This window comes from Phytophthora ramorum, assembly GCF_020800215.1.
Source record: "Phytophthora ramorum isolate Pr-102 chromosome Unknown Phyram_PR-102_s0007, whole genome shotgun sequence".
In the NCBI taxonomy this organism is placed as follows: Eukaryota; Oomycota; class Peronosporomycetes; order Peronosporales; family Peronosporaceae; genus Phytophthora; species Phytophthora ramorum.
In genome coordinates, this window is record NW_027150653.1 from 1,481,192 (window position 1) to 1,503,393 (window position 22,202).

Below are 22,202 nucleotides of genomic sequence, written 5' to 3' on the forward strand. Positions count from 1 at the left end.
ACTTGACTATTGAGCGTGTGGCAAACACTAACGTTAGTCACCAAATTATCGAACTGATAGCATTTCCCTGTGTAACCTTGAAACCATTTGCGCTGATACACAGAAACTGCGGGCCAGCGAACATCTCTGGTGCTAACGTGGCGATGAAGTCACGGTTTGTGAACCGCAGGAGCAGGCGCATACGCAGATCCACGAAATTGTGATTCACCTGTCGCAGGTTTGAGTTTTTAGGGTCATGAACTTCAAAAGACTCGCGTGTTGCTCTCGTCTGCGGATTGTCAACGCTCGCCCAAGGAGCATCTTGTTTTGCTCTACAAAGACAGTCTCTGCTTTGAGTGTGCTTCAAGCAGCGTGGATTGTCCTTCACGGCAACGACAACTATTAATGCTCTGCAGATCGGAACCACGTCTCGCAGAAGTCTCTCTAATTAGTACTACAGTAGTACGTAGTAATTACTCGATTAATCCTTCCGGTTACCACGAGAATTGCATAATCATGAAAGTGCCGGCAGACGACATGCAGCAGGGCTGCATGTGCATTACGGCCACCTCCAAGCGCCACAAGACATGCAGTGGAGACCACTCGACCAGCAGTTTGCAGCAAGCCTTGCTGTCTGCGTGGGTAACTTGCAGACCCCCGTTCGCGTGGATAAATCGGACCGATGCGCGGAAAGTGATCCCAGGCTTTGCTGTTCGACAGCCCTGATCAGAGATTCAGTCTAGAATTTGTACCCCGAGTTCGACAGCGCCACATTCTTTTCTGAGCCAACCATGCGCGTCGTCAACGTCTTCCTGCTGGCCGCGGCTGTTCTCGTCGCGAGCACCGAATTTACGTCCGCGACTCCCGAGACAACCCTGTTGAAGTCCAGAATTCTACGCAGCCACACGGCGCCTGCAGCTATCGATAACGCTGCCGGTGAAGAGAGGGACATCGAAGTGCAGATCCTCGACAAAATGCTTAGCGACCACGCGTACGCTAAGCAGACCTTCCGCAACTGGTTGCAGAATGGACAGAACAAGGAGGATATTGAGACGCTGCTGCAGCGCCAAGGCCTCCTGGACAAGTACAGCACCGTCGTCAAGCAGTACGGTGAGTACCTGGCGGTCCTCGGAGTCAAGTAGACTGCTGTAATAGCGTCGTTTGTGAGCTTACCATTGCCCTAATCTTGCATAATATGCACGTTCGATTCCCCAAATAATACTTTTTTAGTTTGATTAGAAAGCTACGACATACGTGCAGCATGAACGAGTGGGTCGATGTAACCTCATCTGCAAGCAACTCCAGCATATAAAACTTGTCGCGTGAAGAGCGGACAACAGCAGATTTAAGCGGCAGGGGTATCGATCTGGGCACCGTTCACCTCAGTCGCTTCAATCGCCTCGAGCTTGTCCGCTGGCGCAGCCTCCTTCTCCTTCGCAGACTCGTCAGCAGCTCCCTCCTTCTCCATCACATCAGCAGCCACTTCAACCACACCTGGCTTCTCCGCTTCCGTCTTCTCTTGCTCAGCTTCCACCACGATCTCCGTCTTCTCTGTTGGCACCACCCCCGCCTCTTCATTCGTTGACGCATCAACCTCCTCCTTCGTTTTTTCTGCTTCCAACTCCTCCGTCTTGGCCTTCTTGGCAACGTGTTCGTCATTTTCCTCCATTTCCTCCCGCTCCTGACGCTTCTTGGAGCCGTCATCGACCTCCGCCTCAACCACTCCCTCATTCTCTGCAGCTGCCTTGTCCACAGCTCCATTCGTCGCTTCCTCCACCACCGCGTCGTCCTCCTCGGGCGTCCCCTCCTGCCTGTTCGCCGTGTCGGGCGCCACCAATGCACGGATGAAGGCCTCCACCTTGTCGATCTTGGAGCTCGTGATGTCACCCAGGACCGCGCCCGCGTTGTACACTCGGAAGTGCGGGAAGCTGTCCACCTCCACCTCCTCGCACAGCGTCTCGAGCTGTTCGGCGCTCACTTGGACGAACTGCGCGCGCGTCTGCAGTTCGCCAGCCAGCGCCGCCACCTTGGGCGCCACCATTTTGCAGCCGCCGCACCAGGGCGCCGAGAAGCAGGCCACCACTGGCAGCTCCGTCTTGGCCACGGCGGCGTGGAACTCTTCGGCTGACGCGATCGCGATCATCTTCAACTGGCTCGGAACTTCTTGGACTTGAGCGGCACGCGGCAGGATGGAGAATGAGGCCAGACTTGACGAGTGCGGAAACTTGTCAGCTGACGGGCATACAAACTCCGAGTTTGTTTTTCGTCGACAGGCAACGATGCCCTTCAACGGCTTTTGGCGGGAAAGATCGGACCACACCACGAATACACCATTTTAGGTCAACCTATATCCTTTCTATGAATAGCTATAGATAGCTACATACAAAAAGGTACAGCCTAATTACCGGTAGAGTGTACAGCCTGAGCCGAGCGGTTGCCGCATTGTACGTGGGTGACGAGGAAACGCTCGCTGTTGGCGCCCTCCACGCAGCATGGACGTCGACGCTGACCCCGTGCGCGCCACACCTCCCGACGCCGACGCGCAGCCCAAATGCGGCAAGAAGCAGCTCGTGGTCTGCCGCATTGAAGCCCACAAGATCCAGAAGAGACTCTCGCCCAAGAAGAAGGCGCTGGACCCGCTGCGCTACCTGCCGGACGGCGGCAGCTTCTACGCGCTCTTCACTATCGCCGCGTACTTTGAAGCGGACAGCGACGGCGATGACCCCACGGAACGACGCCATGTCGTGCAACGGAGCTACAAACAATTCAGTACACTGCACTCGAGAGTACGGAGACGGAGGAGGGTTTAGTGACGTTTTCTGTGGCAACTGACTTGGGTATTGTGTGACGACTGTTTGTAGCTGTCGAAGACGTACCCCAAGTCCAATTTGCCGCGGGATTTGCCTACAATGCGCAAGAAGAGATACGATAACGAGTACATTGAGGAGAAGCGCAACGAGCTCACGGCGTATCTAGCGCAGCTGATGCTGATCCCGGAGGTGAAGGCATCCAATGTGCTGCGAGACTTTCTCGAGGCATCGACGGCTGTTTCCGATAGCAGTGACGACGAAGACGGACTTTTGGTGCCCTCGAGGATGTTGGAGGGACTGCCCGGGACCATTGTGACGGTGAGAGCGGGGCAGTCGTTCTCCGTGACGTTACCACTGAGTGCCGCGGGAGACGTGGCGTCGTGGCAGTTCACAACCAAAAAGCACAACATTGGATTCAGTGCCACGTTTGAGGACGAGATGATCCGCGCGTACTCGCGTGAAGGTGCAGATGTGAAACCTATCAAGGGTTTTTATCGCTGCACTGCCCCAGGTACATGCACGCTTACGTGGGATAACACGTACACGTGGAGCAAAGCGAAGGTGCTGATCTACTGGGCCGAGGTGGAGTCACAAAATGGGACGCCGCAGATGAATGGAAGTGCTTCTGTGGCATCTCAAGATGGAGTTGCGTCTGCTGATGAATCTGGGATTACAGGCAGTGGAGCGTCTGACGGCATAGATGTGGACAATCGCCGGATGGGCTTTATTGAGCATACCCGGAGCAACGCGATGCACCCTCGACGTCTCGTGAACTCGTCGATCTCACTCCTTTCAAAGCCGTTTGCGCATGGGAATGGGGGTAACGAAGATGGATCTACATCCGGAAAGAATCGACACCTGATACCTCGAAGATCGTCCGCACCTCCAAGTGAGAGACAAGCCCGGAACCGAGGTATGGCTCCAGGCAAAGTTGGGTCACTCATTATTCAGCGTAGTGTGAAGTTTCGCGGAAGAAACTGGTACCGCAAGTGGTTCGTGCTAGATCCGCGGAAGTGCATGTTGCGCTACTACGATTCCGAGGCTGCTGCTCGCCGAGGATTGTCGTTGGCCAAGCTGAACCTGAAAAACAAGCACGCCTCACTGGCTATCACCAGCAGTCTGAGCTTGGATGCAGCTCCCACGCCCTACACGTTTCTCATTCGCACTAAGAAGCATTGCTGGAAAATCTGTGCTCCGTCCCAAAGCGAGTACAACGAGTGGGAGAATGCCATATCTACAGCTATTCTGACGGCGCAGCTTTCGCGCCGTGGTCGGAACAGCAAGAAGGCCATGCTGAAGGCTGCACGATCAGCAGCAGTGCGAAAGGACTCACATTCCAGTGAATCTGGCGACGAGAGCTCCAAAGCAGACGCCGACTTGGACACCAACGGAAGTGCCATGGCGACCATGAATTCGACCCTCGATCCAAACAGGCCACTCAGCCCCATTGAGGAGTCGGACGACGACGACGATTTTGACACTAAAGAGGATGGCGACTCGGACGACGATGATGACGATGAGTCTGAATCGGACTCGGACGATGAATTACACGAAGACGATGACATCGAGGAGGTGCCAGGAGTTATGCCAACCCGAGAACTGATAGACATTCAACCTACGGCCAATGGAAGCCTACCAGATCTGCAAAATCTCCCACTGGAATGGAAGCTCGGACTTGCAGCCGTGCTGAACGTGGCGCTTTTGTCGGTGCGCTCGGCTCCTGCAGTGGTGATTGTGCTAGTGCTGTTTATCATGGATTGGTACCTGCTACTCAAGTACATGAAGGACGCGGCAGATGACGAGCTGGGCCCTTCGTCATCGACGAAAGCCAAGACTGAATAATTTAAAGCGAGTAATGTGAGAGCTTTTTGTGCACCGATCGACGAGCATTAATTGTTTCCCAATTCTGGGTTTCTGGCTGTCAGCGTGAGGTAGTCCGGGTGTTCCCAGGTGTCGAAACGCTTAGCCAGCGCTGGAAAGTGAAGCTCAATAGCGGCAAGAACCTTTTCAAAGACGAAAGCATTCCCCTTGGCATTGAAATGCAGGCCATCGTATTGACAGACAAGGCGCTGCTCCTCGGCCAATTTGTGCATGGCACCATGAAGATCTAGCACCGATACCCCCAACTGCTGCGCTTCCTCAAGGCAAGCGTGGGCATATTCAGCAGTTCCAGCATTGGAGAAGTCCAACTTTCCATCAGCCGATAGCTCCAGTCGTACCAAATCGTTCACTGCAGGTGGGGTGATCAGCAAGATGGCAGCTTCTGGGGCTTCTTCTTGAACGGCCTGCACAATTCTGCGAAGATTGACTCGATACTGTGCAATTGGCACGTGCAGTGCAGCTTCGAATCCCGATAGCAGTGCCGAGTCGTTGCCACCAAGCCACAACGTCATGAGCGCTGGAGGCTCCGACCACGCGGCCAGGTCTCTCTTGATACTCGGGAGAGCATGCTGGACAAAAACCTCCGTGTTATAGCCGTAGAGGCCACGCACCACAACATCGGCAGATCGAGTGTAGCGGTGCTGCAATTGGCACACCCAGCCTCCCAGCCTCGGGTCTGTGCCTTCTTCGGTTAGCGAGTCCCCAAACAGCAGCAACCTCGGTCGTGAGGACATTCGTGGCGAAATGGAGGACACACGACGACCCAACACCGACGAGAGGAGACCGCGGCGCATCAGCATGGCGAGATCTGCGGCTAAGGAGGATTTGTCGCGAGGCGGGAATAAGCAGGACACCCGGATCAAGTCTTGGATTGTTCATGAAATTCCTAGTGCTGGAGAATACGCTGTCGCGTCTACTCAATGGGAATCGGTTTGCACGAGATTTCCGGTCAGTTATCTTGCGAATTTGGTCGTGCACCACCTTGTTGGTGCTTGACTGCAATCAGCCACGACAGGAGTCTTCAAACAGCAGACAAAACCACAAGAAGAGCTTCTGTCAACGCGTATTCTAGAGTACAAGATGTTTTCATGCCCTTCTGAGCTCCGACTTGGTGCTGTTCGCATTGTCTGGCGTCCAGGGGTCCAGCTCGAGCCACTTTTCGTAACTTGGAATCTGCCACCGCTCGAGCTTGTGCGAGATGTTTGGGAAGTCGGCGTCAATCTTCTGGAGGAGCTGCTGGTACATGAAGTTGTTGCCTCTCATGTTGAGGTGCAGGCCGTCCTCGAGGATGTTCTTGCGGTCCCACTCGGTCATATTGTTAAAGTAAGTGTGCAAGTCGAGCACGGGGAGTCCCAAGCTGCTCGCTGTGTCCACGCAGGCCCGCGCGTAGTTGCCAGCCATTTCGTTGGAGTGGGCGACCAAACCTTTCTTGGCGCCCTTGTATCTCCTGGCATTTCTTTCTTGAACGTGGTCGTCAACGCACGGCGGGGTAATGAGCAAGATGCTGGCATCGGGTGCCATTCCCCGGAAAGCATCCACCAGCTTGACGAGGTTTTCCTTGTACGCGTCAATGGGGACGTGCTGTGCTGGACTGCTTCCGTTTGGCAATGCAGCGTCGTTGGCACCCAGCCAAATCGTGATGAAAGCTGGCATGTAGATGCCGCTGGCAATTTCACCCTGGATCATCGGCACAGAGTACTTCAGGTACCATCTAAGCAGACAACACGAGATGGTCATCCGATACCCAAAGCTCCAGTATACCAGCATCAATTCCAAACCTGGTGTTGTAGCCTGACAGCCCGCGGGGCACGACGTTAACAGATCGCCTGTAGTCGTTCTGTAGCAAGGCGACCCAGCCATTCGTCTTGGGGATCGTGCCCTTCTCGGTCAGGGAGTCTCCCACGAGCAAGAACACGGGGCGAAGTCGAGGACGGGTGCTGGTTCTCATCAGAATGGCCTCCCACGCCCCGAACGACCACGCGGTGTATGCCGCCAGCGCAAAAAACATCAGCAGGCCGCGCTTGGTCTTGAAGGACACACTATGGACGGGTGGCATTGGCGCTGGCGACGGAGCCTTCGGTGTTACCGGAGAAGCGATCATGACTATTAAATCAGAGCGTCTCGGACTGAGGGAATTTCAGCAGTGAACGGCACTGGTTCACCATCACTAGAGAGGTTCGGGATTGTCATCGGGCCGCAAACACAAGCAGGTGGCCTCGTCAATCAACGATCTCGCATTTACGCCACGTCAGTGAGCGGTCGTGAGGACAGGAGAAATCTGTGGTCAATACGTGTTCTATGGTAATATAAGTTAACTGTACGATCAGTGGTCTCGGAGACTGCGCGTGTTGTTGCTGGTATCGTCGGGCACCCACGGGTCGCTCTCGACCAGCCTGTTAAAGTTTGGGAGCTGCCAGCGCTCGAGTTTGCGCACCACGTCGGGGAACTCGGCCTTGACCTTGTCCAGGAGCTGGTCGTACATGAGCTTGTTGCCTCTCGTGTTCAGGTGCAGTCCGTCCTCCAGCAAGTTGTTGCGTTTCCACCGCGGCATGTCGTTAAAGTATGTGTACAGGTCAACCACGGGGAGTCCCAATTTGCGCGCCGTTTGCACACAAGCCGCCGCATACTTCCCCGCCATTTCGTTGGTGCGGTCGATCACCCCCTTCATATTGCCCTTGTGCTGTCTGGCACGGCGGTGCCTCGCATTGTCGTCCACGTGGGGTGGAGTAATTAGCACAATTCTGGCATCTGGGGCCAGATTCTGGAACTCCCGGACGATCTCGACCAGATTCTGCTGGTACCGGTCAAGGGGCACATGTTGCTCTGGGCTGCTGCCCGCAGGTAAGGCGGCGTCATTGGCTCCGAGCCATAACGTGATGAGAGCGGGAGTGTACGAGCCGCTGAGGATCTCGCCGCGCAGCACGGGCATGGCGTACTTGAGGTACCAGCGCGTGTTGTAGCCCGAGAGGCCGCGGGGCACCACGTTGGCCGAGCGCGTGTACTCGTTCTGCAGGAGGGTGACCCAGCCATTGGCCTTGGGGTTCGTGCCCTTCTCAGTGAGCGAGTCGCCGGCCAGCAGCAGCACGGGACGCAGCCGCGGACGCAAACCGCTCTCGATCAGGAGCTCCTCCCACGCGCCCAGCGACCACGCGACGTACGCGGCCAAAGCGAAGCAGGCCAGCAGCGCGCGCTTGGTCTTGAGGGACAGCGGCGCGACGGAGATGGAGGCGGAAGGCTTGGGCTTGATGGGCGCGCGGATCATGGCGGGATTTCGGCAGTGAGAGGCGCCATCGAACCGTCGGAGTCTTGGAATGATGCCTCGGGAGCCGCGGATGGACTGGACAAGATAATCATCAGGAGTTTTAATCAGGGTGACATGGTTGCTATTCGGGGTGATTGTCGGATTTACACTCCAGTTTCACGATGTTGGGGGTCGGCTTGGTGTGACACTTTCGATGCAGCAGGAATCGTTTCCATGTTGTTGCCTTTTTTGCAGTCGAGTGGTGGCCATTTTGCAGACCGCTCCACTTCAAGCCTTTCCGACCTATCTCAACAAGGTGTACCTACGTGCGTTACATTCTTGCACTGCTTTCCGTGCCTGCCAGGAGTTCCTCGAAGAAAACTGGATTTACACCGGATACGGCTCGGGTTGCTCATGGCTTCGCGTGATTCGGTTCAAGGACTCACGTCGCGTCAACTATCGTAGCCATTCGACGGTCATGGGAGTCGATCCCAATTGGGGATCTCCCAGACCTTCAGGCGAGACGCCAGCGCTGGAAACGCGGCTTCAACCTTCGCGCGCAGCAGCCCCGCCATCAATTGATTGCCCCACGCCGACAAGTGCAGCCCGTCCTCGAGACACCTCGTGCGCTCGCGCGCTGGCATAGAGCTAAACAGGCTGTACAAATCCAACACGGGCAGGTCCAGCTTTTTGGCCGTCTCCACGCACACCCGCGCGTACACGCCCGCCATGGCGGTCGATCGATCGAGACGCCCGGTCTTGGAACGCTGCCGCCGAGCTGCGTCGTCTACGTGTGGAGGTGTGATTACGAGGATGCCGGCACCCGGAGCGCTCGCCCTTAAAATGTTGATAATCGCCTCGAGGTTGGTGGCGTAAATATCCACTGGGACGTGTTGCCGCGCTGACGGTCCGTCTGCAAGAGCAGCGTCGTTTGCTCCCAGCCACAGCGTGATGAGGGACGGGGAAATGCGGTCACTCGACAACTCGCGCTTGATGACGGGCAGCGCGTACTCGATGAACCACCTGTCAACGAAGTTCTCAAAGTTATCGGATACCTTCGCAATGATCAATCGTTTCAAGTCTACCTGGTGTTATAGCCTGAAAGCCCACGAGGCAAGATGTCCGCCGAGCGCTGGTAGCGATTCTGCAGCAGTGTCACCCATCCAGACTTGTCCGGATTGACGCCGTGCTCCGTGAGGGAGTCGCCTATCAGCAGCAGCACCGGCCGGGTCTGAGCGGGGCCGCCGCGGATCACACGGAGAGCCTGATCCCAAGCCCCAAGGTATGACGCCAAGCAGACGGCAGCTACGGTGACAGCAACCGGCACGAGGCGGCGCAGCGTGACACGCGTAGATGCCATCAGACGCAGGAATGAAAATGGGAAACCGGTAGGGAACCGGTGGGGGGAGCGCGTCAAAGCAAAGGAGAGAATCACACGCGCGGCGTGCACAATTCCGCTGTAGAACGGTTAACATCTTATAGGATAGCATTCGCTGGGGTGGCTAAAACGATGCCATGCTCTCAGAGGAAGAAGGTTGGACGGTGTTGACCTGAATGGTCTACGCATCCATCCACACGTGAAAGTCGGGGAGTTGCCACGTTTCGAGCTGCTTGACGAGGCCAGGGAACGCGTCACGAATCTTCGCTTGTAGCTGCTCGTCCACCAAGCGGTTGCCCTTCGCGGTGAAGTGCAGTCCGTCGTCCAAACACGCAGCACGCTCGCTCTCCGGCATGGCGTTGAAAAACGAGTGCAAGTCCAGCACGTTCACGTTCAGTTGACCGGCAACCTCCACACACGCTTGCGCGTATTCTCCTGCCGTCGCGTTCGTGCGCTCAGCGCGTCCATCGGACGAGCGTGACTTCCGGACGGCGTCGTCGACGTGAGGCGGTGTGATCAGCAGGATCTGGGCTTGGGGGGCAATAGTCTGGTACGTGCGGACGATCTTGGCCAAGTTCTTCTTGTACGTCGCGAGAGGGACATGCTGGCGAGCAGCGTAGCTGTCGGGGAGAGCAGCGTCGTTCGCGCCCAGCCACAAAGTGATCAGCGACGGCGAGCGTCCTTCAGTGGAGAGTTCGCGCTCGATCACTGGCAACGCAGACTCAATGAACCACCTACAGTCGGAAAAAGGGTGTCGAGGCCACAACACCAGTTAGTTAGTGCGCAGATTAGATGGCATCGCGTCCGGGAAGCAGCAAGACGCACTTGGTGTTGTAGCCCGACAGTCCTCGAGAAACGATATCGGCCGAGCGGTTGTAGCGATGCTGCATCAATGTCGCCCAACCGGCATTGTCCAGGTCCGTCCCGCGCTGGGTCAGCGAGTCACCCGTGAGGTAAATTACAGGTCGCGGGGTCGATGGCGAAGCTGCGTTGCTAGAAGCGTCAGAGGAACTCATGACGACGACGCAATCGACAGTGAAATTGACAGCGTCATCTGAGACTTGCTCTTTGTTTTCCGCCAATCGCTGCAGCGAACGAGGTTTAAATCGTCCAATCCGATCGCTTGTCCGTTACAGGACAACTTCAAGGTCGTCAGCAAAGGGTCACTCCCTGTTCGAGGCAAGGCTGCGCAGTAGCATGGTCTCCACTACGCGGTGGGATTCGTCGTCAGGATCTTCGAGTTCAAGTTACGGAGGCTCATGGGACCCCGGGCAAGATCTCAAGAATGGAGGAGTGATGGGGAAACGTGGCCAAACGTTTGCTGAGCCTCTTTCGGCCGAGCACGAGCGGGAGGTGGCTAGACGCGTTCTTGAGGACCTAGAGACGTTGTATCATGATTGTGAGGACGAAAGTGACGAGAGTGGTGATGATTTTGACTGGGATTCAGAGTGGGGGTCCGAAGTTTCATCGTGCGACGGGCGTGACAAACGAAGTGCCGGTGGCATGACTCTTGAAGAGCTCGCCGTGGCGGTGAATGCTGCAATCGAATACCATCGTCCAGCTAAATCAGTCGCTGTAGATCCTCCCGTAAGACAGTCCCGGTCCGATATTGCTGAAGATGTAGTGGATCGCTCTCGTGAGCGCCACCAGCGACCTCGCTCTCGCCATTGGCAGAAGGAGGCGTCCAAGGGGTCATCTCAAAGGGAGGAATCAGTGTTGACGATGTTTCAGGAGATGCTGGAGAAGAAAGAGAGACACTTTTACTCTCTTAAAGCTACAAATGCTGTCGTTGGCGTTATACACAAGGAGGAAGAACCTCAAGAATGTGTTGAGAGCCGCCATTTCGCCGTGAACCAGCAGCAACAGACAACGGCGCGCGTGAGAGATCAAGCAACGGAAACAGCGAACCACCCATCCTATTCGAGGTTTGACACTTCGTTTGCAGTTGCCGAGTTCAATTCACCGCTACATTCTCCGCCGCAGAGCATTTACGACGAATACGTGTGGGCGTCAAGAACGCGACTCGAGTCAGTTGCTGTCGGCCCTACACTTGCGGACCTTGCCAATAGTCGTCGCAGAAGCGGAAGAAGCCACACTTCTCAGTCATTTTCTGCGTCTGAGTCCCCATGGAGTGCTTCGTCGTCCTCTTCACGCTCTTCAGTAGCTGGTGACTCGATTCGGTCTTCCCGGCCATCGACCAGTAGCAGACGAAGTCCTAGGAGCAGTATCAGCCACTGCACCAACGGCAGTAGCAGCACTCGCAATAGCAAAAGAAGCGGAAACAGCATGTCATCTATCAGTAGAAACAGTAGCAGCTATGAAGGTCAAACCCAAGAAATTCGCGCAGAAAGGGACTTGTCGATTCAAGAAACGAAGCCAAAGGACGGACAACTTGCTTCGGTCGGTGAAATCGAGCGTGACAACATTCTTCCAGCTGAAGTATCGCCTGAGTCCGAAGATTCGGCACAAGTTCCAAAGAGCCCCACACCCGTGAATTGGGAGCTAGACCTCTCCAACTTTGCCTTCTAAACCACTACAATTCTCTTTGTTGCACATTTGTTGTTGAATGATCGGACCGAGCAATATGTGGTGGTACAATCCAGTGCCTCCAATGCAGTGAAGAATGTATCAGTTGACAATTGCGCCAGTGTGCAGTGCTTTAGCCCAAAACTCTCTATGTTATTTACTGCAGACGAACGATTTCAACAACGGCAAACTTGTCGCTCTCATCGATCGCAGCCTTGAACTCTTTCTTGAGCACTTTCTCGCTCTTGGAGGACAGTTGCTTCTCCTGAATCTGTTTGAGGACCTGCTCACGCAGCGTGCCCATCTCCAGCTCCTTTCCAGCGCTCTTCAGCGCCGACTTGATCAGTTTACTCCACTTGATCGGCTTGTCCTCTGTCTTGGTCTTCTTACTAGCAGTAGCAACCTCGTCCGTCTCCGTCTCCACTGGCCGCTTCTTGCTCGCATTCTCCTCGTTCTCAGCCGGAGCTGAGGCCTTGAAGGCCGTCTCGTAGATGGTCCAGGCGCGTTCAACAAGCGTCGCGTCGCGCAGCGCGAGGCTGTTAGTGACGAAGTTGACGAACTTGTTCTTTTTGCGGGGCACGTTGTCGTAGCCAGCGACGCGCGTGAGCACGTCCTGCACCTTGCGGTCCTCGGGGCACGTGGCAGACTGCACGACGTCCATCCAGCGCTCCTGCGGCGTCTGCTTCTTGCCGCTCTTGCTCTTGCTCTTGTCGCCCTGGAACAGACTCTTCTCGTACTTCTCGGCCTCCGAGATGCAGCTCGTGTGCGCCGCGTAGTCGTTGCCCTCGAACACGACGCTGCAGTCCACGCAGCTCACGGCCCAGCAGTTGCGGCAGCGCCCGGCGTGCGCGTCCACCTTGTTCTTCTTGAGCGTCTCATTGCAGCCCTCGCACACAAAGAACACCATCCTGTCTGTGTGTCAAGTCGTCTAGTGCCTTTCAAGCGTCGCCAGTCAACGCGATTGGCGCGCACTTCTTACCGTATTATTTTCCAGTACTGTAATACATTCCGATCCCCGTGATTGGCTTATATTGTGTATTAAAATGTTCCAGTTGAGTGACGTGCTCGGTTAGTGACCACTTCAACCTCACGTCAGGTTCTGACGTGGGCTGGACCATCGGAATCGACTTCAGAAACCACTCGACAAACCGCTCATTGATCATGAGCAAGTACGCGCACCTGCTGCAGCCGCTGGACCTGGGCTTCACACAGCTCAAGAACCGCGTGCTCATGGGCTCCATGCACACGGGGCTGGAGGAGGGCAAGTCGCTCACGCGTCTCGCCGCCTTTTTCGCCGAAAGGTCCGATGTGTCATACCCTCGTTGCGAGCCGGCATATCTAACCATTTTAATGCAAATTGTGCAGAGCGAAGGGCAATGTGGGTCTTATTGTGACCGGAGGCATAGCACCCAATCGAGCTGGACGAGTGAGTCCGTTGGCAGCCAAACTGACCACGCAGGGCGAGGTGAACGCGCACAAGGAAGTGACAAAGGCCGTGCACGACAACGACGGCAAGATTGCCATGCAGATCTTGCACAGCGGACGTTACGGCTACCACCCGTTCAATGTGGCACCGTCCCCTATCAAGGCACCCATCGGCTGGTTCACTCCACGCGAACTGTCGAGCTCTGCAGTGGAGAGCACGATTCGGGACTATGCCAGTTGCGCGGCACGTGCACGTGAAGCAGGTTATGATGGAGTGGAGATCATGGGGTCTGAGGGCTACCTGATCAACCAGTTCATTGTGGAGCACACCAACAAACGTAAGGACCAGTGGGGTGGGCCGTACGAGAACCGCATTCGCTTCCCCGTGGAAATTGTCAAGGCGGTGCGTGCAGCAGTAGGCAAAGACTTCATCATCATCTTCCGTTTGTCGATGCTGGATCTGGTCGAGAAGGGAAGCACGTGGGATGAGATTGTCCTGCTCGCCAAGCAGATCGAGGCTGCGGGCGCGACGATCATCAACACGGGTATTGGCTGGCATGAGGCCCGCATCCCGACGATCGCGACGAGCGTACCGCGCGGCGGGTTTTCGTGGGTTACCCAGAAGATGAAGGGTGAGATCTCCATCCCGCTTATTACGACGAACCGGATCAACATGCCCGATGTGGCCGAGCAAATTATCGCCGAAGGACGCGCAGGTAAGTTGATCTTGAAAGGACTTGTTGGTAGTTGAAAGTCTAACGTGCCTAATGCTGGTCTACAGACATGGTATCGATGGCACGACCCTTCCTTGCCGACCCAGAGTTTGTGCTGAAGACGGAAGAAGGGCGAGTGGACGAAATCAACACGTGCATTGGCTGCAACCAGGCGTGTCTGGATCACACGTTCAAGGGCATCACGGCCAGTTGCCTTGTGAACCCCCGCTCGGGCTACGAAACCTTGTTGAACTACACGCCAACGGATGGTGCGTCATTTACTCATCGGATCTTGCTACAAGTCATTTCTAATTTACTCTTCACTGTGCAGATGTACAGCGTGTGGCGGTGGTGGGCGCTGGACCAGCCGGCTTGTCATTTTCAACTGCAGCAGCAATGCGAGGCCACGAGGTGACCTTGTTCGACCAGGCAGAGGCTATTGGTGGCCAGTTTAATATGGCGAAGACCATTCCGGGCAAGGAGGAGTTCTACGAGACGCTCCGCTACTTTGAAAAGCAGCTAAAGCTGAAGGGCGTAAACGTGAAACTTGGACAGCGTGTGGGAGTTGCGGATTTGGCGTCGGGGGCGTTTGACAAGGTGGTCATCTCAACGGGCGTACTGCCGCGCGCACTCAAGATCCCTGGTGCGGACCACCCAAAGGTGCTGAGCTACATTGACGTTCTCAAGAAAAAAGCTCCCGTTGGAAAGAAGGTGGCGATCATCGGTGCCGGCGGCATCGGATTTGACGTGGCCGAGTTTATCACTCACGTGGGCGAGTCTACGAGCTCGAGCGTGGATGCCTTTGCTCGTGAGTGGGGCATCGACACCACCAATTCGGTGCGCGGAGGCGTTGCTGGCATCAAATCCAGTATCCCACCACCACCGCGTGAGGTCTACCTGATGCAGCGAAAGTCCACAAAGCACGGCAAGGATCTGGGAAAGACAACGGGTTGGATCCACAGGTTATCACTGAAGCACCGCGATGTGAAGATGATCGGTGGCGTGTCGTACGACAAGGTTGACGGTGCAGGACTGCACTACACTGATAAGAAGGGCAAGAAGCACGTGCTGGATGTGGATAATGTGATTGTTTGCGCTGGTCAAGTGCCACTACGCGAGCTCGAGAAGCCGCTTCAGGAGAAGGGCGTCACGGTCTTCCGTATCGGCGGCGCTGACGAGGCTGGCGAGCTGGATGCAAAGCGTGCAATTGACCAGGGTGCCCGTCTGGCCGCTAAGATTGAGACTGCCAAACCTGGAGACCCACTGGAAGCGGAGCCTACTCTGTCGGCGAAGGTTTTCGAGTTCCTGGGCAAGTTCCAAAAGTAAACAACACGCCTAGGAGCTGGGTCGTGGATTTTATAGTACTTCGAGGTAGTCGTTATTATGAATCACGTTCAAAGGAAAGTATGGCGACAGCTGCATGAAGCCTTTATCTGCTCCTCTTTGGCTGGCGGCCCACTTCACTCGGTTTTTTGCCGTTTGGCTTGGCTCAGCTCGTCAAAGAAATGCTGGATGTCCTCTTTGCGCACCGTCTTGCCTGCAGCTGCGAACCCTGCGAGATACTGCTGCAGATTGTTTTTCATGAGGCTGTAGCCCATGGCAACTTCAACTTGCTGCTCGTGCGTAAGTTTGTTAGCAAACGCACGTTGGGCAACTTCCTCGTCAGAAGCAGTTTTCTTCTCTCTTGCGCTGGCTTCGTATACGTGCAAGGAGTCCTCGGGGTCCAAGAGGAACGCGATGCCATGCTTTTCGAACAGTGCGACGCACGATGAGCAATGACACAGCTCATTGCGCCATTCACTTGACCAGAAAGTAGGCCGCAGAGCTGTTGTACCGTCCGTCTCCAGTTGCTTCTGCTTGGCCTTAAGCACACACTCAACTGTGTCTGTCTGCTCTTTCTCGGAGGCATCTCCTTCCTCCGCGTCCGGACTCTCCACAGTGTACGCCAAGAGGAACGGGTGCTTGTTCATGCACTCGAGACAGATGAGTTCGTCGAAGCTTTCAGGCGAGACTGTGTTTCCCAAGTCATCCTCCGCAGACTGCTCCGTCTCAACTGGCCCCTCACCAGCAGCCTCGCTGCTTGCACATTTCTCTTCCACACCACTGGAAATGTGCTCCTCGTGCAGCCAGTCCTCACAGATGACACACTGCACCATGACCTCCGACGTCGTCCGCTCCGGGTCCGGGTACGGGCGGTGGCAATTGCAGTACAGTCCTCCATAGTTCTGCGAGTACGTGTTGCGTGGGTTGGTCGGCGCCTTGTCTGCTTCCAGTTTGCATGGGTTCGCTACAGCAACAAATAACCCAAAGCACATTTAGTAACATGACAATTTCACGCAGCACACTTGTCAACCACCCACTTGTTGGGAACTTTGCATTGCCGCAGTCGCAGCGGAACCCGCGCTTGGTGTAGAGCTCCATGAGCTCGTGGTCCTGATGGCAGTTGTACGTGCAGGCGAGACATACGCCCGCCCGGGCCTCGGGCTTCTCCAAGGCGTCCGGAGTGCACGTTATGCAGGCGTAGACTGCCTGGCGCAGGGAGCCCATCGGGTAGCTGCAGTGCGTGTCACTGGCGTCGCCCAGCACCGCGTCCGCCGTCTCCGTCATCTGCTCATTGTGTTTGAGCACCTCCGAGAGCGTCACCACCTCCTCCTCCTCTCCATTCTGCTGTTCTTCTTCGCGGTCTCGTTTCACCCCCGTCATTTGCGCAGCTTCCGTCGCAGGCGTCGTAGCGTCCATGATGGATCAAAAAGTGAAAGTCAAGCTGCTCTAAAAAAAGCGTGTCCAAAATTAGACGGGATATTCTAAAATTAGAATGGTTTGTGGGCTAAAGTATGAATGAATTCTAATCTAAATTTAGAGTGATCCAGATTTTAAATCTGAAAAAGTGAATAAAACACCTACATTTGTGTGGTCCAGGCATCAACGTGGTGTATTTGTTTTACGTGCGCCACACCGTCCAGGTGGTGGCGGTAGACGATGTAAATTTTTTGCCCCGGGCGGCCATAGTACCCAGGTACAGTAACTATTGCCACCCTCCAGGTGGTGGCGGTAGACGCGTCGAAATTTTGCCCACTTTTCGGATTTTGCTGTATTAATTGGCTCGGGAATTCGAAAGTGGGCAACTTATCCTCGACTCGAGGATCAGTTGCCCACTTTGCGACATTCCGAGCCATTTAAACAGCTGCGTCGAGGATCGGCCTTTCCGAGCCATTATTATTTCACATTTGTTTTTTTCCTTTATTATAAGCTATGGAGAGGCTGTGGTTCTCGTACAGTTAATATATAAAATAACACGTTCCACTTCCGTTTTTCCTAGCACGTCAAATGTACACTGCTTCGCGACGCGTCGTGCCGAATCCCAACAGGACGCAAAGCCCGCTGCCCCAAGAAACGCCGTCCGCGACTAACCCCAGCAGAGAAGTCACAAACTGCAGTTGTAGACTACTGGTTTTCTCGCGACGAAGCTGCACCTCAGAAGCTCATTGATTTGCTCGACGGCGCAGAGACCTCCGTAGATATCGCTATGTTCATCTTGTCGCATCCGGAACTGACCGACGCTATCATCCGTGCCTCCCAGCGTGTCACGGTTCGTGTTCTCGTTGATCGGGCACAAAAGTCACCGAGAAAAGCTCAGCAATGATAAAAAAAACTGGTTGAAAACGGGGTCAACGTATATCACGCAGGCCCCAAACTCATGCACTGGAAGGTAGCGATTATCGATGGAACCGTGTTGACGATGGGAAGCTGCAATTGGAGTGTGGGGGGAATGACGTTGAATTGGGAACATACTGTTGTATTGCGTGGTCCTATTGTTGGAGCACACGCCGTTGAGTTTGACGAACACATGTGGTCTTTTGCCGTGCAAAACAACTGGAAAGTTGAGATAGATAGAGCCGCGGTAATTTTCATCTGTAGCGTCAAGCGAAGCAGCGTGTTTTCCGGACCGGCAGTTTATTTTACAAGGCACGGGCAACTACAGCACGGTCGCGATCGATGGAGCCCGCCACGCAGAGAGATCTTTGAGAGGCGCACGGGTCAGGCGCATCTTGATCCCTATCAAGCGTGAGTTCGAGCTGCTCTGGGAAGAAGGACGGGTGCTTCCATGGGCCTCGAAGAATTCTGCTAGCTTCGTGTACTTTGGGGAAACCCTAGACGAAACGATGTATCACCCGGGAGAGGAGGACGACGACGAGGAAGAAACGAAAATGAACCCCCCGGGAGAGCAGGACGAGAACGTTGTTAATGTGTATGATGTGGTTGAACGTGACGTGTTTGACCGTGGTGGGTGCACGTGCTTCTTCATCAAGAACCAAGTGAACGCGTCGCAATTGGTGGAGGAGATCTTCGCCAGCGTGTCGCGCGCCTGCGAGTCGTTTGTGGCTGCGCTCACGCACATGAGCGTCGATGTTGCATGCCCGAACGAAAGGCCAAGACTCTTCTGAACACTGTATCTCGGAAGATGGGCGAGATTAAAGACGGCAATGCTCATTGAGCATTGCTCAAGGACGAGGTTTTGCTGGCGCAGCTTGCAGCAGCCCGCACGGAGCGCTCAGAGCCGGACTACGACGATTTCCTGGATGAGGTGAAGCATGCAGTATGGGTTCTGGTCGGCAACGCCTTCCTTCTGCTGGAGCACCCAGGTCCATAAACTCATTTTCTGACTAAGGACAATGGTGGTCCTTCAGAGCCCAAGATAATCTCATGATAGGAGCGCGATGCGACGGCGGTACTCTCTGTAATGATGCAGAGTATGCATCTACTATAGATGACCATGTGTTACCCTCCTAACCTAGAGTGTTGCGTGTATTCACATCGCCTCGGATGTTGGGCAGGTGGAGGAGCCTGATTAAAATAGGCAGCGACTTCAGGCATTAATTAAGGGCACGCGACCGAGGGAGGGACAGTGTACATGTTCGACGCCAGCACCGTATCTCATGAGGGACATCAGCAATGGACGGCACCACCCTATCGCTCCCGATGAAAGATAACGTGCTGTTCATTGCCTACGCGCTTAAATATTCTAGTGTACACAAGACAGAGGCGGCCCAACTGATTAGAAGCGCACTATCAGCTGGGTATGAGCGAGAGCGTAGTAATACCGCGAATCGGCTCGTTTAGACTGGCGTTGAGCGCAATGCTGGCCACAGCTGCAGAGCAACAACTTGTAATCAGCAGTACGAGGAGCGGGACGATAAGGAAAATTGCAACCGCGAGGGCAAGTCCGAAACTGCAAGCTTCCAGTTCGGGGTCGGTAGATCGCGTCTGTCGTCTGAGAGAATTGCGCGTGGCTGCGGCGGCTGGGTACCACGTATTGGACGATTATTGGAGTCGAAAAACTCGCTAAGAGTTTCGTTATCCCTCGAGTCGAAGAAGTCATCGGAATCCATAACGAGATAGTTGGCAACGGGTCGGGAGGTCACCGTCGGCAATCCGTGGCAACTCATGCCTTTCCATCTTGTAGCACATCTCAACGGGGTCCATCGAGCAACGTCGAACCATACTGTGGTAACCACAGCTATAAATCCCTGCGTGACCAGCACGACAACCAGCGTATGGGTAATGATCGTGGTCTTTGCTGCCTTACTCACCGCAAAGTCTTCACTGTCATAGACCCAGTCGAACTTATACCGATGATGGTACGCGCGCACAGTCACCACGTCTATTGAAAACACCGCCACGGACAGTAAACACACCACGTAAATCACAGTCGCTCTCAAGATGCGCTTGGCCACGAGCTTGGCTCTCAACCGAAACGGGATGCCTCGCGTGAAGCAGTCGAGACATCCGTTTGGTGCTGTATCGTTGCAGAATGCCGAGCAATTGATGGCTGCGTCGAAACCACAGAGCACCGACACGAGGAACGTTACCACCACGAAGTCTTGTACGATCCCTAGCAGTACTCCATACACCCGGGTAGCCGTCGAGTTTTCGTCAGGTGTCATCGATGCCTTTACTAGATCGCCGAGGTTACTCAATCGGTACACCATATTGATGTCCGAAGCCATTCAGTCGGTGGCAGGAAAATTAACGCCACCGAACGAACATTTCGCGGCACGGAAATTCGCGGGCGGCTCCCCCGCCGCACGATTCAGTCTCTTTGAACGGCCAGAACCAGTCGAGAAGCCCCTTCCGCCACCATGACCAAAGAGTACACGCTGGACGAGATTCGCCGCCTGGCCGACACCAACCCGGAGAAGCTGGCGCAGGAGTACCAGGCCTCGCGCGCCGCCACCGCCAACCTCGTGGACCGCGCCCGTGCCGGCATCGCCGCGCGCTCGGCCAACCCGCCCACCAACAAGTTCAACGCCTGGGCGCAGGGCTACGGCAACCGCTTCATCTACAACGGCAGCATCAAGCCACTCGCGCACATGATGCTCATCGTGGGCGCCGCTGGCGTCGCCGTCGAGTACTGGTGCCACCACCGTACGTTGCTTTTATCAAGTTTGACAGATTGGTTGTGGACTGACGAGATATCTTTAATTTTGTTATTACTTTGAAGGACACGCGTTCGCTGAGAAGAAGGAAGAGCACCACTAAGTGGACACTCTGGTCTTCTAGCACCTGCGTCTTGTGATGCTGACTCAAAGATCCGAGTTTTTTTAACAAAAGGCGACGGAGGACGGCTGCTTTTCTTCTTCTTAAAGGACGGGAGGGACGTCACGGGAAGGCAACTTACTGAGCAGGGAGGCGTGATGAGATGGAGCCAGCGAAGCCTAGCGAGCTAGCCACAACTCGTGAGTGAAAAATGATGCGGCGCGTAAATAAGAACCCCCACGCCTGAGGCAAAATCCAAAACATGAGAGCGCGACCGCAAGTGCTGTGGCTGTGTTGTGTCATTCTTGACTGGTTCCTCTATCTCTCAAAACTCTAGCAGTGCAGACAAGACTCACTTCAGCTGCCTCTCTAGGTTAAACGGATCTGCGCCGGCCTCTCTTGCTGTTTTAACGTTTTGCAAGGGGGTGTTCACACTTGAGATGATTCTGTTTCTGCTTTGGGGAAGCGCAGTTCACGGGTTGGGATCTTGCCGTAGCCCTTCACGACCAGTTTGTCATCGTACACGTGCACCAAAGCATGAGCAGTCTCGGACGGAGCACATTCCAAAATAGCGTCGCTCACGACAAAGTGCACGCCTCTGCTGTGCACGTACCCGTCGGCATGAGAGTGACCCGAGAAGACGACACGGACGCAAGCAAAGCGTTGAATCAACTCGAGCATTTCCGGGTAGTTCCACAGCAAACTGGAAGGTGCTGGCGTCGTGCTGGGATGAATCGGAACGTGCGTGAAAATCACCACATGCTCTTCGGCCGTTGTAGCCTTGCCGAGCGTCTCCTCCAGCCAACCCATCTGCTTTCGATCCACTGCTCCATTAAAGGCGACGAACCTTCGCTGCTCTCCAACGAGACCCGTCGGAGAGTTGAAGTTCTCGTTTGGGTTCACGCGGCGCAGCAGTGCAAGCGCTTCCTGGTACACAGAGTCCGTCTTGTCCCGGCCGAGGATCGACAACCCGTAGCAGTCCAGCATTACGAATCGGAACTTTGGTGCTTCTGGTACTTGGAAGTCGTAGTAGCTACGCAGCGATGCATCCTCCGTCGTCGTTGGCGGTTGGTAGAGAAGTTCCTTTTTGATGACCGCTGCAGGGAAGTTGTAGAGCTCGTGGTTACCAACCAAGTGATGCACTGGCCCCACGGCATCTTCAAATGGGACCCACGCTGCTTTGGTGCTCTCCAGCGCTTGTCGTGACGTGGAAGCAGGTCGGTTCTTGCCATCGATGAGGTCTCCCAAATTCACAGCAAAGCGCAGTTTTGACGAGGAACTTTCGCTCTTGGCCACGCGCAGCCACTCGGCGACAGTGGCTTGCAATTGCGGGAGTGCGTTGCGATAGAATCGCTGTGACGTGTGGTGGAAGTCCCACCCGTCCTCCACGTCCGCGTACTGCACATCGGCCACCAAGCCGAACGACACTAGCGGAGTCTCTTGCGCTGACGCCATTCCAACCCACGACTCAATCTTATCTTTATTTCACTATGGTACACTATCTGATTGGCTCGAGGAAAAACAACAATGGAGGAAATGCTACAATCTAATTCGGATAGCGAGATTTATCTGCGTATATATAGCGAGCGATAGATGCTAAAGAGTGATCTCGCCTGCAGTCGAGAAGTGGTGATTGAGGTCGGTAACTTGGTAAAATGAAGCTTCCTGCTTCGGTGTATCCGGCTGAGGACATGCAAACGAAGCCAAACTTT

At 55.0% G+C, this 22,202-nt stretch overlaps 15 protein-coding genes across 15 annotated transcripts; 5 read left to right on the top strand and 10 right to left on the bottom strand.

Moving 5' to 3' along the window:
- Positions 1–770: 770 nt before the first annotated feature.
- On the top strand, positions 771–1,121 carry KRP23_8439 (Secreted RxLR effector protein RXLR-C04; the record flags this gene model as incomplete). The annotated part of the gene is made up of 1 exon (XM_067893879.1): positions 771–1,121. One exon carries the CDS (start codon positions 771–773, stop codon positions 1,119–1,121), a length of 351 nt encoding a protein of 116 aa, XP_067743367.1.
- Positions 1,122–1,324: 203 nt separating this feature from the next.
- KRP23_8440 (Thioredoxin) lies at positions 1,325–2,122 on the bottom strand (the record flags this gene model as incomplete). The annotated part of the gene is made up of 1 exon (XM_067893880.1): positions 1,325–2,122. One exon carries the CDS (start codon positions 2,120–2,122, stop codon positions 1,325–1,327), a length of 798 nt encoding a protein of 265 aa, XP_067743368.1.
- A 349-nt stretch (positions 2,123–2,471) lies between these two features.
- Positions 2,472–4,631, top strand: KRP23_8441 (uncharacterized protein; the record flags this gene model as incomplete). The annotated part of the gene is made up of 2 exons (XM_067893881.1): positions 2,472–2,765; positions 2,841–4,631. 2 exons carry the CDS (start codon positions 2,472–2,474, stop codon positions 4,629–4,631), a joined length of 2,085 nt encoding a protein of 694 aa, XP_067743369.1.
- Positions 4,632–4,678: 47 nt separating this feature from the next.
- Positions 4,679–5,470, bottom strand: KRP23_8442 (GDSL esterase/lipase; the record flags this gene model as incomplete). Its single annotated transcript, XM_067893883.1, has 1 exon — positions 4,679–5,470. The coding sequence occupies one exon, from the start codon at positions 5,468–5,470 to the stop codon at positions 4,679–4,681; it is 792 nt and encodes a 263-aa protein (XP_067743370.1).
- A 286-nt stretch (positions 5,471–5,756) lies between these two features.
- KRP23_8443 (GDSL esterase/lipase) lies at positions 5,757–6,726 on the bottom strand (the record flags this gene model as incomplete). The annotated part of the gene is made up of 2 exons (XM_067893884.1): positions 5,757–6,381; positions 6,449–6,726. The coding sequence occupies 2 exons, from the start codon at positions 6,724–6,726 to the stop codon at positions 5,757–5,759; spliced, it is 903 nt and encodes a 300-aa protein (XP_067743371.1).
- Positions 6,727–6,993: 267 nt separating this feature from the next.
- Positions 6,994–7,932, bottom strand: KRP23_8444 (GDSL esterase/lipase; the record flags this gene model as incomplete). Its single annotated transcript, XM_067893885.1, has 1 exon — positions 6,994–7,932. One exon carries the CDS (start codon positions 7,930–7,932, stop codon positions 6,994–6,996), a length of 939 nt encoding a protein of 312 aa, XP_067743372.1.
- Positions 7,933–8,387: 455 nt separating this feature from the next.
- KRP23_8445 (GDSL esterase/lipase) lies at positions 8,388–9,271 on the bottom strand (the record flags this gene model as incomplete). Its single annotated transcript, XM_067893886.1, has 2 exons — positions 8,388–8,934; positions 8,997–9,271. 2 exons carry the CDS (start codon positions 9,269–9,271, stop codon positions 8,388–8,390), a joined length of 822 nt encoding a protein of 273 aa, XP_067743373.1.
- Positions 9,272–9,470: 199 nt separating this feature from the next.
- KRP23_8446 (GDSL esterase/lipase) lies at positions 9,471–10,305 on the bottom strand (the record flags this gene model as incomplete). The annotated part of the gene is made up of 2 exons (XM_067893887.1): positions 9,471–10,023; positions 10,115–10,305. The coding sequence occupies 2 exons, from the start codon at positions 10,303–10,305 to the stop codon at positions 9,471–9,473; spliced, it is 744 nt and encodes a 247-aa protein (XP_067743374.1).
- A 181-nt stretch (positions 10,306–10,486) lies between these two features.
- On the top strand, positions 10,487–11,818 carry KRP23_8447 (uncharacterized protein; the record flags this gene model as incomplete). Its single annotated transcript, XM_067893888.1, has 1 exon — positions 10,487–11,818. One exon carries the CDS (start codon positions 10,487–10,489, stop codon positions 11,816–11,818), a length of 1,332 nt encoding a protein of 443 aa, XP_067743375.1.
- A 154-nt stretch (positions 11,819–11,972) lies between these two features.
- KRP23_8448 (uncharacterized protein) lies at positions 11,973–12,722 on the bottom strand (the record flags this gene model as incomplete). Its single annotated transcript, XM_067893889.1, has 1 exon — positions 11,973–12,722. The coding sequence occupies one exon, from the start codon at positions 12,720–12,722 to the stop codon at positions 11,973–11,975; it is 750 nt and encodes a 249-aa protein (XP_067743376.1).
- A 254-nt stretch (positions 12,723–12,976) lies between these two features.
- KRP23_8449 (2,4-dienoyl-CoA reductase [(2E)-enoyl-CoA-producing]) lies at positions 12,977–15,279 on the top strand (the record flags this gene model as incomplete). Its single annotated transcript, XM_067893890.1, has 4 exons — positions 12,977–13,116; positions 13,181–13,956; positions 14,022–14,222; positions 14,285–15,279. 4 exons carry the CDS (start codon positions 12,977–12,979, stop codon positions 15,277–15,279), a joined length of 2,112 nt encoding a protein of 703 aa, XP_067743377.1.
- A 134-nt stretch (positions 15,280–15,413) lies between these two features.
- On the bottom strand, positions 15,414–16,692 carry KRP23_8450 (putative E3 ubiquitin-protein ligase UBR7; the record flags this gene model as incomplete). Its single annotated transcript, XM_067893891.1, has 2 exons — positions 15,414–16,240; positions 16,314–16,692. 2 exons carry the CDS (start codon positions 16,690–16,692, stop codon positions 15,414–15,416), a joined length of 1,206 nt encoding a protein of 401 aa, XP_067743378.1.
- A 1,813-nt stretch (positions 16,693–18,505) lies between these two features.
- KRP23_8451 (uncharacterized protein) lies at positions 18,506–19,961 on the bottom strand (the record flags this gene model as incomplete). Its single annotated transcript, XM_067893892.1, has 2 exons — positions 18,506–18,580; positions 19,545–19,961. 2 exons carry the CDS (start codon positions 19,959–19,961, stop codon positions 18,506–18,508), a joined length of 492 nt encoding a protein of 163 aa, XP_067743379.1.
- Positions 19,962–20,093: 132 nt separating this feature from the next.
- KRP23_8452 (uncharacterized protein) lies at positions 20,094–20,493 on the top strand (the record flags this gene model as incomplete). The annotated part of the gene is made up of 2 exons (XM_067893894.1): positions 20,094–20,379; positions 20,456–20,493. 2 exons carry the CDS (start codon positions 20,094–20,096, stop codon positions 20,491–20,493), a joined length of 324 nt encoding a protein of 107 aa, XP_067743380.1.
- A 426-nt stretch (positions 20,494–20,919) lies between these two features.
- Positions 20,920–21,945, bottom strand: KRP23_8453 (Manganese-dependent ADP-ribose/CDP-alcohol diphosphatase; the record flags this gene model as incomplete). Its single annotated transcript, XM_067893895.1, has 1 exon — positions 20,920–21,945. One exon carries the CDS (start codon positions 21,943–21,945, stop codon positions 20,920–20,922), a length of 1,026 nt encoding a protein of 341 aa, XP_067743381.1.
- Between the last annotated feature and the right edge of the window lie 257 nt (positions 21,946–22,202).